General features: G+C 32.4%; 1 protein-coding gene across 3 annotated transcripts in view; it reads right to left on the reverse strand.

Annotated features, from left to right (window-relative positions):
• Positions 1-10,586, reverse strand: part of LOC136028843 (sodium-independent sulfate anion transporter-like) — a 120,267-nt gene extending 109,681 nt beyond the window's left edge. For 2 of the 3 annotated variants that reach the window (XM_065706773.1, XM_065706771.1), the window contains exon 1: positions 10,535-10,586. In XM_065706773.1, coding sequence (XP_065562845.1) covers positions 10,535-10,549 — 15 coding nt within the window. In that variant the 5' untranslated portion in view covers positions 10,550-10,586. Of the gene's footprint in view, positions 1-4,104; positions 4,169-10,534 lie in introns of those variants that run through there. The other variant, XM_065706774.1, reaches the window with a different exon arrangement.
• Positions 10,587-14,388: the final 3,802 nt, after the last annotated feature.

The raw sequence follows: 14,388 nt of genomic DNA on the forward strand, positions 1-14,388 counted from the left end.
CGAACCCCCTCATATACGTAATAATTTATGTTCGTTTTAATTTTTAGTGTTGCTCCTTACTTTGAGTTGAAAAAACTTGTTTTTTTATTTAATTTCTGAACGTTTTTGAAGTAATGTGGGTTTTGATTTTGGCTCCCGTACATAAATAATTAAAAACACAAATTGAATATCAGTTTTTCTTTTTTCGGGTAAATGGCTTTCTCAAGTTTTAATCGGACGATTTTGACAAAAAGAGGGGAAGAGGGTTAATTGCCGTCCGATTTGTTTCGTTGCTTGAAAAGGCCACCAGAACTTTTAATTTTATTTACGGGTGTTTTTATTAGTAATAATTATACTTAACTTACTAATTGACCTATGTGACGATTTCCATATTCGTATATTTCTATTACGTATATAAGGGGGTTGGCCTTCTCGTCAATACCTCGCTCTTTACACTAAAGTTCGAATTTTGTTCCAATTATCTAAGAATCGTCCCTGAATTACAAAGGCCATCAAATGAGAATAAATATCTCTTTTGAAATTACTAAGAATACTTTAGCGTAAAGAGGGAGATATTGAAGAGGGGACGCGCCCCTCATATTTGTAATAATTTATGTTTGTTTTAAGTTTTAATGTTGCTCCTTACTTTCAGTTGAAAAAACTCATTTTTTATTTAATTTATCATTGTTTTTTTAATAATGCTGGAAAATCCAGCGCCTCCTTCAGGGAATTTCTCTTCGCCCATGATAAGCTCTTCCATGGAGAGATCCTCTTACGCAACCTTATCCCCTCACAATAAAAATAAATAACCCCTGAAAACGTCAGTATACTTCGTCAATAACCAATACTATTTGTAAGCAATGGGCAAAGTACATATTTTGCAACCCTTCCCCCAGGGATGCTGGGGGATTAAGTCATCCTCAAAGACATATTTATTAAAATTTTGACAATGCTAAGCAAAATGTCAAATGGTGAAACTTTTAAAGAATATTTTGGTTGATGTTTAACATAAACAAAATAAACTATGGGGATATAGACTTTCTAAAAGGTAGCAAAGCAGCATCTGAAGAGCGGCGTATATTATTAATTTGGACCTTGAAGGGTAAGTAGTGGAGGACTTTGAAATAGCTAGAAGGCACTGTATGTAAACCTTTAATGCTACCACTACAGCTACTGCAACTAATTACGCTATGTGTAGTAAGATGAAACCTACAGGTGGCTCTTAGAAGTTTCAATCAAACAAGAAAACTGTATGCATGCAGGCTTTCTCAAAGTTTTGATCGGACGATTTTGAAAATAAAGAGGGGGAGGGGGCCTAATTGCCGTCCTATTTGTTTTGTCACTTAAAAAGGCCACTAGAGCTTTTAATTTTATTTACAGGCGTTATTATTAGTAATAAATATACTTAACTTACAAATTAAGCTATGAAACAAGGCTGTATATTTGTATATTTTTATTACGTATATGAGGGAGTTGACCCCCTTGTCAATACCTCGCTCTTTACACTAAAGCTCGAATTGTGTTCCAATTCTCTAAGAATGATCTCTGAAATACAAAGGCCGTTGAATTAGAATAAATATCTATTCTGAAATTACTAAATATACTTTAGCGTAAAGAGTGAGGCATTGAAGAGGAAACAAACCCCCTCAAATTTGTAATAATTTCTGTTCATTTTAAGTTTTAATGCTGCTCCCTACTTTCAGTTGAAAAAATTTATTTTTATTTAATTTCTCTTTTTTAAATAATACTGGAAAATCCAGCGCTTCCTTCAGGAAAGTTCTCTTCTCCTATGATAAGTTCCTCCTTGGAAAGATCCTCTTAAGTAACCTTATCCCCCCACAATCAGAAAAAGTAACCCCTGAAAACGTCAGTATAGTTCGTCAATTACCAATACTACATGTTAGCAATGGGCAAAGGTAATAAATTGCAGCCCTTCCCCCGGGGTACATTGGGTGATTAACTAATCCTCAAAGACATATTTATTAAATTATTGGCAATGCTAAACATAATGGCTATCTCAAATTTTTGATCCGGTGACCTGGAAAAAAAATGAGCTTGGGAGAGGGACTAGTTACCCTCCAGTTTTTTTGGTCCCTTAAAAAGGGCACTGAAACTTCTAATATCCGTTCGAATGAGCCCTCTTGTAACAATCTAAGACCACTGGGTCGATACTACCACCCCTAGAAAAAAAAAATAAACACGTTTCCCTGATCTTTCTTCCGGCAAAAAAAAATACCAATTTTTTTTTTTTTTTTTTTTTTTTTTTATAGAAGCTTGAAACCTTTAGCATAGGATTCTCTGATAAGCTGAATCTAATGGTCTGATTTTCATTGAGATTATTTGACTTTTAGGGGGTGTTTCTCTCAACTAAGGCATATTTTCTCAGGCACTTAACTTTTGAGGGGTAGAACTATACTTGACAAAACTTATATATTTAAAATTAATATAAAAATTCGATTCTTTTGATATATATATATATATATATATATTGGTATCAAAATTCTGTTTTTTAGAGTTACGGTTACTACTGAGCCTGGTCACTCCTTCGTCTACACGAACTGTTTGATAATATTATAATCGTTGCAGTGGATGCCAGAGTACGATAGAATAAACGTATGCAAATCTCCGTGGTTCATCGGGCCCCCTCATCGAAAGTAATTGTAATATAATGTAATATAAAGTAACCTAAGCTTTTTTTCCTGTTTTTATTTCAAGATGCCCTTTAAACTGTTTGATTTATCCCTAGCTCTTTTCCAAGGATTCCCATTGTGGCCAGTTGGAGTCTTATAGACTGTTAAAAATAGCAGAGGCTAAGAAAAATTCATTGTTTTCTGCTACGAAGATTACAAGTAAATAAGACTCACTTTAAAAAGTTTAGCATCGTACTAAGGTAATATAAAGGATATGTCGCAAAAGAAACGGGGAGAGGAGAAACATTGGCGTTTGAAGAAGCTAAAGATTCTCCCGAAATCTACAAACAAATCAAATCATTTGCTGTGCTTAAAATCAGGGATCACCTAAGCTGTTGGAGAGAATTGTGGCTAACAAGGATGAGATTCTATAAACAAAATAATCGTTTTTTGCCATTTTATATTGACATTTTATATATTGTCATTTTCAACTGAAAGTAAGGGGCAACATTAAAACTTAAAACAAACATAAATTATTACAAATATGAGGGGGTTCGTCCCCTTTTCAATATCTTCCTATGTACGCTAAAGTATTTTTAGTAATTTAAAAAGAGATATTTATTCTCATTTGATGGCCTTTGTAATTCAGGGACGATTCTTAGATAATTGGAACAAAATTCGAACTTTAGTGTAAAGAGCGAGGTATTGACGAGAAGGCAAACCCCCTTATATACGTAATAGAAATATACGAATATAGAAATCGTCACATAGGTCATTTAGTAAGTTAAGTATAATTATTACTAATAAAAACACCCGTAAATAAAATTAAAAGTTCTGGTGCCCTTTTCAAGTAAAGAAACAAATTGGACGGCAATTAACCCTCCCCCCCCTCTTTTTTCAAAATTGTCCAATCAAAACTTGAGAAAGCCATTTACCCGAAAAATGAAAAAATGATATTCAATTTGTGTTTTTAATTATTTATGTACTGGAGCCAAAATCAAAACCTACATTACTTCAAAAACGTTCAGAAATTAAATAAAAAAACAAGTTTTTTCAACTGAAAGTTAGGAGCAACATTAAAAATTAAGACGACAATAGATTATTACGTATATGAGGGGGTTCTTCCTCAGTTATTACCTGGCTCTTTACGCTAAAGTACTTTTAGAAATTTCAAAAGAACTATTAATTCTATTTAATTGGCCTTTGTGGTTCAGGCATAATTTTTATAGAATTAAAACAAAATTCAAACTTTAGTGTAAAGAAGCAGATACTAATGATTAATAACAAATTAATAATAAAAAATACAAATATAGAAGTATGTTACGTAAGTTAACTTAAATAACGACGAAGACTACACTGCCTTTCCATCGTAAACACAAAAAACAAGAAGAACAATAGGGAATGTTTTAGACAGTGGAGAACAAATTAAAATGAATATTTCTGCCCTATGTCCAAGGGCCGTCCTCAGCAATACAAATAAGAAAAAACAACTTACGAGAGAATAAAATCCATAAAACTAAAATGAACAATTTTTCAAAACTTTTTCAAAACAGTCCCAGCATCCTTACTTCAGTGAAGTTCAACCAGGACTGAAAAATAAATTGTTATGAAACGAGTCAATTGAATTCAATGAAAGGAAATGATTTAAAAACAGGTTTTTAATGCCAGCCTAGCTTTCATCGCTGCTGATCTTATAGGTCTATTTGTGACAGGTTCTGTGTTAATATCTATGGGTTTTTTAAAATATTTTGTAAGATCATTTCAATTAAATATGTGTATAAAGCATTCAGTGAATATTTTCCTGAATCCCTATTTAAGGAAATTTTATTATTAATCTTAAGTCTGATTTCAATTGCTTCTCGAATTACTTGCTTTATGCCTAGATCATTGCTAATAATGGCGGATTCTTCAAAAAGTATTATGTGGCTACGATTTTTGAAAACATGGCTACTTAAAGCAGAATAAAAAGAAACAGAAGTAATATTATTAGAATTCAACACTTTGGTGATATCATCTTTATGTTGTTGTAGGCGTTTCTCGAAATTCTGGTGGGTTCTTCCTACATAGAATTTGCCACAGTCGCATGGTATTCGATAGACAGCTCTTTGGCGATTAACTGGAGTCTTATCTTTACCAGAATTTAGGAGATATATGATTTCCAAGTTATTGGTAAATACAACATACAGATTATTTTGTGTGCATACTTTTTTAAGATTTCTAGTGATTTCCGGGATATATGGGAGGTAAATTATGTTTTGGGGCTTATTATATAAAACTTATTATATAATTGTGGAGTAATTTTACCATTTAGTTTTAGATCTTTTAATTCTTGTATGGTCGTCCTAACTTTGTCTGGGTAGGGCTTGTCTTATTGATACACTTTACAATAATAAAAAAAGGCTAATCCTCTCGCCAATATAAAACCAGATAATTTGCGTGACCTGAGAATTCTATCCAATCTCCACAAAGATCCGTCCATTACTAGAACTAAAGCAGTTCGTTGGCTGTCATGGATACGAAAGATTACGACACAAGAATTTATGCACATCTGAATGACAAAACTACATATAAAACTATAACCCACGACCATACTGATCAGTTTGCTAAAAAAAATTATAAAAGAATTAAAAGATCTAAAACAAAATGGTAAAATATGATATGGCAATGTCATTATAAAATAGTCAATATAAAATGACAATATAAAATACAATGCAAAAAAAAAAAACAAAAAAAAACACGTTTCCCTGATCTTTCTTCCGGCCCAAAAAAATACTAAATTTATTTTTTTTTTTTTTTATAGAAGCTTGAAACCTCCAACATAGGGTTCGCTGATACGCTGATCTGATGGTCTGATTTTAATTGAGATTATTTGAATTTTAGTGGGTGTTTCTCTCAAATAAGGCATATTTTCTCAGGCACTTAACTTTTGAGAGGAAGAACAAAACTTGACAAAACTTATATATTTAGAATTAGCATAAAAATTCGATTCTTTTGATATATATATATTGGTATAAAAATTCCATTTTTTGGAGTTACGATTACTACTGAGCCTGGCCACTCCTTCGTCTACACGAACTGTTTGATAATATTATAATCATTGCAGTGGATGCCAGAGTACGATGAAATAGACGTATGCAAATCTCCGTGGTTCATCGGGCCCCCTCATCGACATTAATTTTAATATAATGTAATATAAAGTAACATAAGTTTTTTTTCTTGTTTTTACTTCAAGATGCCCTTTAAACTGTTTGATTTATCCCTAGCTCATTTCCAAGGATTCCCATTATGGCCAGTTGGAGTCTTATAGATTGTTAAAAATAGAAGAGGCCAAAAAAAAATTCATTGTTTTCTGCTACGAGGATTTCAAGTAAATAAGACTCACTTTAAAAAGTTTAGCATCGTACTAAGGTAATATAAAGGATATGTCGCAAAAGAAACGGGGAGAGGAGAAACATTGGCGTTTGAAGAAGCTAAAGATTCTCCCGAAATCTACAAACAAATCAAATCATTTGCTGTGCTTAAAATCAGGGATCACCTCAGCTGTTGGAGAGAATTGTCGCTAACAAGGATGAGATTCTATAAGCGAAATAATCAATGATGGTAAAAATTCTGAGAAAGTTATAGAAAATTTGGGAATAAACAATAGAAAAGTGGGGATTCCTTAAAGTAATCTTGCGAGAGGATAATTAGTGAAATCTATGCCTTAGTGTCCCTTGAGTTTACCCTAAAGTTTCATATCATATTACAATCATAGAAAAGTTTGAAAACAGAAACTCAAGAGTGGGAAAATCGCATGGCAGAGATAGAAAGTATGATTGACGATTTTGAACAAGAAAAACTCCTAGATAGCCCAGTTTTCAACGGTGTGAAGTAGTTACTTGGTAAAGATTTTATAACTTCTGGAGCTACTTCTGCCACTAAATCTTTGGCTAATACAATTAATTTTACTGCTGTCATGGCTACTACTGCCATTAAAACTAAAGATATTAAGACAAAAAATTTGGGATTAATAGAAACTGCACGGAACTAATTAGAAACATACTATGCATACACAGGTATTCAAGCGGACGTATCAGAAATGCTTCAGGAACGGTTGATATTAGAGTGTGTTGAAGGGGTGTTGAAAAAACCAAAGGTTCTATGCACAATATGCTACTAAAGCTGCTACAACTATTGCCACTATTTAAGCTAAGGGTATTATAATGAAGCTTATAAGAAATACTTAGTCGGGTATTGAACTAAATCAAAATAAACCATGAGCATATGGACTTTCGAAAAGGTAGCAAAGTAATATCTGAAGAGCAAGTTATATATTTAATTTAGACCTTTACAGGTAATTGGTGGGGTACTCTGAACTAGCCAGAAGGAACTATATGTATGTTTTTAATACTACCACTACAGTTACTGTAAGTAGTGACCCTAAGGATATTAAGATGAATGTTATAGGGAACGCTTAGGAGTCATTCAATTAAACGAGAAAACTGCATGCATACAGTTTTTTAAGGGGGCATATACGCAATGCATAGGCAGTACGACTCTCTAATAGCCAAATAAATCATTGTAACTTTTAAAAAAGATACTTTGATTCAAAATTAATAGATCTGGTGCCCTTTTTAAGTTTGAAATGAGATTTTAGAGATTGACAGTAAGGATATTAAGGTGCATCTTATAAGTAACGCTTAGGAATTTTAATCGGACGAGAAAACTGTATGCATGTAGGTTTTGAAAGGGTCTTATAACCAATACCATAGGCAGCATCTCTTTTTAGTAGCTATAAATATCATTGAAACATTTAAAAGAGCTAATTCGATTTAAAATTATAATTTCTGATGGCCTTTTGAGGTGTAAAATGAGATTGGTGGCCAAGCAGCAATTGTCAAAAACCGGTATTTTCCAAACACATCCAGCCACAATTTTTTTAGGCAAACATTCTGCTCAGCATAGTAGAATCAGCTTAAGTCTGGGAACAATGCCTTTAGAGATATTAGGTAAGTCTTTTTATTTGTCTTAATTTCTACTGGCCGACTTGATTTTGCATGTGCAGGTGCTAAGCTAAATTGTTTGGTAATATTTTTACCGGGTCTGATCTCTGTATTTATATATATATATATATATATATATATATATATATATATATATATATATATATATATCAAAAGTTAAAAACTCTGAATAAATTACCATTGATACTGTTCATGAAATCAAAAGAGTATACACAGCAAAATATTTAGGTATCGTTTTTGACCCTACCTTGAATTTTAAACCACATATTTCGTGGTTGAGACTAAAATTATCAAGAAATATAGGTTTGCTCCACAGACTAAAAGTTTTATTCTCATATAAGGTTCTAAGAATCCTATATTTTTGCCTAAATGATGCACACATCCAATATTGCTCAGCTATATTTTTGCTGACTTTTAAATCACATATTAAACCACTACAAACCCTGCAAAACAAAGCTATTCGAATTCTAGATAAGTTTTTACAACACCCGAGGAGTACAGATATCCACCCTGAAACACGTACTTCATACCTGTTTCTAGACATAATGACTCTTACACAGAAATCTCATCTGCTATTATCTAGTTTGTTTTTTTAAGATTCAACATGTACATAATTTCTTTTTTGACCAGAATTTACTGTCCAAACATCAAAATTCACTGACAACTAGATGTGTTAACCCGTACAAACTACCTCTGGTGAAAAATGAAAGGTCCCGTTTCAACCTCTGGTATATTTGGTATCAATAGCCAAGATATATTCATTAAATACATTTGTTGAGTTACCAAAAGGATCTTTCAAGAGACGATTAAAAAGTTATATAATGGAATCTGCTTGCAAGAACGGTTGGTAATTTTTTTTTATTTTATATTTTTTTTTTGGCCTCAATCCACTTACTCCACTTGAAATACTCTCATTAAAGATACTGTTTCTTTTTTATTTTATTGATGAAATAGTGGTTCATTTTTTCAATGAGGATTGTTAAATTTTGTTTATATGTCTTGCCCAGTAGTCGAGCTTGTCTTTCCATTTGGGCAAGTTGAAGATTTTGATGAATATAAATTTTTGAATAAATGAATCTGAATCTGAATCTAAAGTCTTTCTCAAATGAAAGCGTTCCAAGAAGATTTCTTCAAGGGCAGTTGTCCGCAAGAAATTTTCAAGGGGGAATCTAGCAGGAATCGGATTCTATAGTTATAAAGTGTCTGGTACGGGTTAAGAGGAGTTAGTTCAAATTAAAGTAGCTCTGCAAGGAGGACTTTTTGTGGGAGAGCAGATTTTATATGAAGTGGGGCCATATTTCCAAGCAGAATTTAAAAAAAAAAATCAAACACAAAATAATTGAAGTGTTTTTAAATTGAGATTAAGGAGATACATTACAATTGAAAACGAAAGAAAATTATTAAGCGAATAGGAGGGGGCTACCCCTCTTAAATATCTCACTCTATACGCTAAAATTTTACTTTGTGTCCCAATGCTTTAAGAGTGAGTCCTGTAACAAATGGGTCGTTTAATTAGAACAATTAGAAGTATTTTTAAAGGTACATAAAAAGTTTTACAGTCAAGAGTGAGGTAAAGAGGAGGGGGCATCAACTCATATATACGTAATAATTTATGTTTGTTTTATGGTTTGATATTGCTCCATATGTTCAATGGATTTTTATCTAAGCGAAATATGAGAAAATTTCCGTTTTACTAATTTATAACGTCCTTGTTTGTGACAAAAAAAACTGCAATCTTCATAATAAATGATTTTGATGATAATAAATGATAACAAATAACGATAATAAATTAATTTTAGCAAATAAACAGTTACACAAAACTAACATAAATTGGTACTTGAACAGATGTCAGATATAAATATGCTTATAGTTAAAGATTTGTACTAGGCGAGTGTCAACCAAGCTTGAATGATAATAGAATACAAATATGGAGATTTTCCATAAGTATGAACCTATAAAAATATGACCAATAAGCTTCGTTTAATAGCTATGGTTGAAATTTTTGCTTAAGAATCTGAATTTATTTATTTAGTAATTCATTTATTTAAATAGTAATTTATTTTAATGCAACTTTTATTTCTTAAACAATACAAAACATATATTAGAGAGAATAGATATAAAATTATTTAACTGGATATTTCGAACACATGTACAGTGTTCATCATCAACAGTAAAATTGATGAGTTTTACTGCTGATGATGAACACTGTATATGTGTTCAAAATATCCAGTTAAATAATTTTATATCTATTCACTGTCAATAAAAAGGTATCATCCCTATTTTGAACTATTTTACTTTCGTCAGAGAGTTGTCGACCGTTTAGATTCTTGTAAGGTCATGTCTTCATTAGTAACTCACTCAAAATTATCTTTATTTTGATCAGAGACTCTTTGGATTCCTCCTAGCATTATTAAAAAAAAAACAAATAAACAAAAAAAAATTCCAAAAACAATAATAAATCAACGTTTACTAATATGAACACTTTCTTTTGATACAGCACTTAAGACAGTTTTATACTCCAGTCATTCTGGTCCCCATAAGCACATGCATTGTAGAAACAGGACGTCATCATAATAAATACTGTATCATCATAAATATTACTCGTCAAACAGTAGTGGATTGATCTTTGCTATAATGGGTCCAGAATTCGCTCATACCTGGCATAGGGCTGACCCTCAGACAATTAAGGTCAAGAAAAGTTGTCAAACCGCAGACTAGGCAAGCAACATATCAATGAGCCAGTAGTCTTTCAAAAGGAGTATTCTAGTGGGATTTATAAGCAACCTTTGAGTTAAATCTTTGGTTGAGGAATGGAAAAAAAATACTCACTATTTTCATTTTGCCAACAAGGAGTGATCATAATGTACATATGATTTGACATTGACAAAGCCTATTCGAAAAAGAGAGAAAATTTGGACTTACATGAAAAGAATCCATTTTCACAAGTAAGACACTGAGTTCTCCAAAAAGAAAATTTGATTTACATAAGACATTCAAACGACAATTATGTTATTTTCTATTCAACATGCATCGTATCTATTACATAATTTTACCGTCACACCAGTTTGAAATACTGATTAGTATTAGAGACATACGTTTTGTCTACAATAAACCTAAGTTTCACCTTTTAAATATGGCTTGAAGTACTTTTTGAATAGAATTGAATAAAAAACAAGTAATTTTTAAACAAAAATAAAGACTGACATTAAAACTTAAAGCAAACAGAAATTATTCTTTGAATGACAGGGTTTGTTACTTCCTCATTATTATGCTCTTCACGCTAGTATTTAGAGCTTTTAAACAGCCTATAGTAATTAGCCTTCAATATTATTTTTTCGAGAGGCCCTTTATATTTAAGTGGTAGTAATATAAACTTCGAAGGGGGGTCATTGGATTGGTTGTCAGAAGTTATAGTACCCTTTTTAAGATTTAGAGTGATTGGAGGATGGATACCCCCCCCCCTAGTTTTGTATTTTCCCAAAATAAGTCTGATGGAAATTTGTTAAATGAAAGGGACAGTACCCTTTTTTAATAATTAAAAGTGGTTGGAGGACAACAAAACTCCCATGCCCATATTTTCCCCAAACGTGCCTAATCAAAATTTTGAAAGAGCCATTTGTTTCAACGTAATTTAGAGTACTAGAAATTATGTCTTTGAGAATAAAAAAAAAACAACTGCCCTTAGGGCAAGAGTTGTAAGTTATGTCCTATGGTTATATAAAGTATATATAAAAAGGGTGATTGCATAAACTTCGCTTGGGGCTCATTGTGTTGGTAATAAGAAGTTTTAATACTCTTTTAAGATTAAAAGTGATCGGTAGGCGTATAACCTCCCCCCCCCCCAAAGCCGTATTTTCCCGAAATGTATCTGATACAAATTTTGAGATAGCTATTGGTTCAAAAATTGTACAAAGACCGTTTAATAAGGCTGTTGGGGTTTACAGAACATTCAAAATCTAAGGTATGAAAATAAAGAAAGGAAATAATAAATGAAAAGAGAAAAATTAAATAGGTGAAAAACGAGGATTTTATCAGCCAGTAGCAAAATATGAAAAACAAGCAAATATTTCGACAAGGATCTCCGCCAAGTCGTTTCAGTGCTAAAAAAATCAGAAAGAGGAAAAAGAAAAAAAAAGAAACACAGAAGAAACAACAACAAAATCTAACCTTCTTAAGTGAACTGTACATGAGGAAAAAAGATACTGAAAAAAACAGTTCGTTGTAAAGAACTGTAGTAAGGAGCGACCCGGCTCAATAGTAACCGAAACTCTAAAAAATTGACTCTTGATACCAATAGTTACATCAAAAGAATTGTATTTTAATGCTGATTTTAAATTGAAAATCACACAATCAGATTCAGCGTATCAGAGAACCTTATTGTAGAAGTTTCAAGCTCCTATCTACAAAAATGTGCAATTTTGCATTTTTGGCCAGAAGACAAATCACGGATGCGTGTTTATTTACTTGTTTTTTTTTTGTTTTTGTTTTCCAGGGGTGATCGTATCGACCGAATGGTCTTAGAATACCGAGAAAGGGCTTATTATACCGGAAATTTAAAGTTCTAGTGCCCTTTTTAAGTGACCAAAAATAGGAGGGCACCTAGGCCCCCTCCCACGCTCATTTTTCCCAAAAGTCACCGGATCAAATTCTGACGTAGCCATTTTATTCACCATAGTCAAAAAACCTAATAACTATGTCTTTAGAAACGACTTACTCCCCCACAGTCCCAGTGGGAGGGGCTGCAAGTTACAAACTTTGACCTGTGTTTACATATAGTAATGGTTACTGGGAAGTGTACAGGCGTTTTCAGGTGTTTTTTTAGGGGGAGAGTTGAGGGGGTGGGGGTTATGCGGGAGGTTATTTCCATGGAGAAACTTCTCATGGGGGAAGATAATTTCAATGAAGGGGGCGCACGATTTTATAGCATAATTTGAAAATGCAATGGAAAAATAAATATTTAGTTATTTCTACTGAAAGTAAGGAGCAGCATTAAAACTTAAAACAAATAAAAATTATTACACATATAAGGGGTGTACCTCCTCGTTATACCTCACTCCTTACGCTAACATATTTTAACAATTTCAACTCTTTATTCTACGGCTTTTGTGATTCAGAGGTCATTCTTAAGGAATTGGGACAAAACCTAAGATTTAGTGTAAAGAGTGAGGTGTCGACAAGGGTTGAACCCCCTCATATACGCAATAAAAATATACGAATATAGAAGTTCGTTACGTAAGTTATGCATATTTTTTACCAATGAAAACTTTTGTAAAAAATTAAAAGTTCTAGTTGCTTTTTGAAGTAATCAAAAACTTGGAGGGCAACTAGGCCCCCTCCCTCGCTCCTTTTTTCTCAAAATCTTTCGATTAATTGCATTTAATGAATATGTAAATTTCGTTTTAATTATTTATGTGCGGAGAGCCAAGATCAATACATGCATTAATTCAAAAAGGCCCAGAAATTAAATAAAAAAATTTTTTTTAATGAAAGTAAGGAGCAACATTAGAACTTAAAACGAACAGATATTACTCCTTATATGAAAGGGGCTTTTTTATTCATATAGGGAGTTAAGAGAAAGAGTCAAACTTTAGCGTAAAGAGCGACACGTTGAGGAGGAAAAGCCCCTTTCATATACGGAGTAATTTCAATTCGTTTTAAGTTATAATGTTGCTCCTTACTTTCATTTAAAAAAACTTGTTTTTTTTATTTAATCAAGGCAGGTACAGACGTGCGTTAGGCTATTGTTAGCCGGTTGAAATCATTCAGGTAATATTTTGTTACAACAGAATAAATTTAGTCTCTAATTGATTCAGAATATAATCCTTTTTCCACGTTTGTTCAAAAACTGGTTATTAATCCTTTTAAGAGAATGAATTGGTCTTAACGGGTCAGTTAAGACAAATTCATTCCAATTCATTTTGGGACTGGAACTTTTATAGATTTTTCGATATAGATGTCATGCTTTCTTTAGATTAAATAAAAAAGAATATTTTTTTTAACTGAAAGTAAGGAGCGATATTAAAACTTAAAAAGAACAGAAATTACTCCGTATATGAATGGGTTGTCCTTCCTTAACACCTCGCTCTTTACGCAAAAGTTTTCAATTGTTTTAAAAAGTAGAATTGTGGCAGAGATTCAAACCTTAGCGTAAAGAGCCAGAAATTGCAGAGGGGGGCAACCCATTTCATATACGGAGTGATTTCTGTTCGTTTTAAGTTTTAATGTTGCTCCTTACTTTCAGTTGAAAAAACTATTTTTTTTATTTATCAAGAAACAAAAACCAACTTGAAATCAATGAAAAAGAAGTTACCAATTAGATTGAATAAGCATCCTTTGCCTTGCAAAAGATTTCACCTGTCTACAATTTTTGTTTTCATTAGATATGCGGACAGGTTGTCTTAAATTAGACCGGGCGAAAACATTCATAGAATCTTTTAATATTAAATTGTAACAAATTAAGCTTAAGGAAATATCTCCCGTGTCTCTATTTATAGCCAAATTTCTATTTATAAGTTTTTTTAATCTCAATTGCCTCTTTAAAAGGTTGCGTTAGGCCATTTACGGTAGATATTCAAGTTGCCTCTTCAAAAAGAACAAAATGGTCAGGATTTTCGTATATATGCTGGGCCAGAGCTGAATCAAAGTTGTAATTTTTATTTTCCAATCTCAGTGACTTGCCTATTGAAAATTTCTGTTCATGCAATCGTTCCCCTAGTTGTTGATGGGTCTGCCAACGTAAAATTTTCCACATGAACACAGGACTCTGTAGACACCAC

Source organism: Artemia franciscana, chromosome 7, assembly GCF_032884065.1.
Source record: "Artemia franciscana chromosome 7, ASM3288406v1, whole genome shotgun sequence".
NCBI lineage: Eukaryota > Metazoa > Arthropoda > Branchiopoda > Anostraca > Artemiidae > Artemia > Artemia franciscana.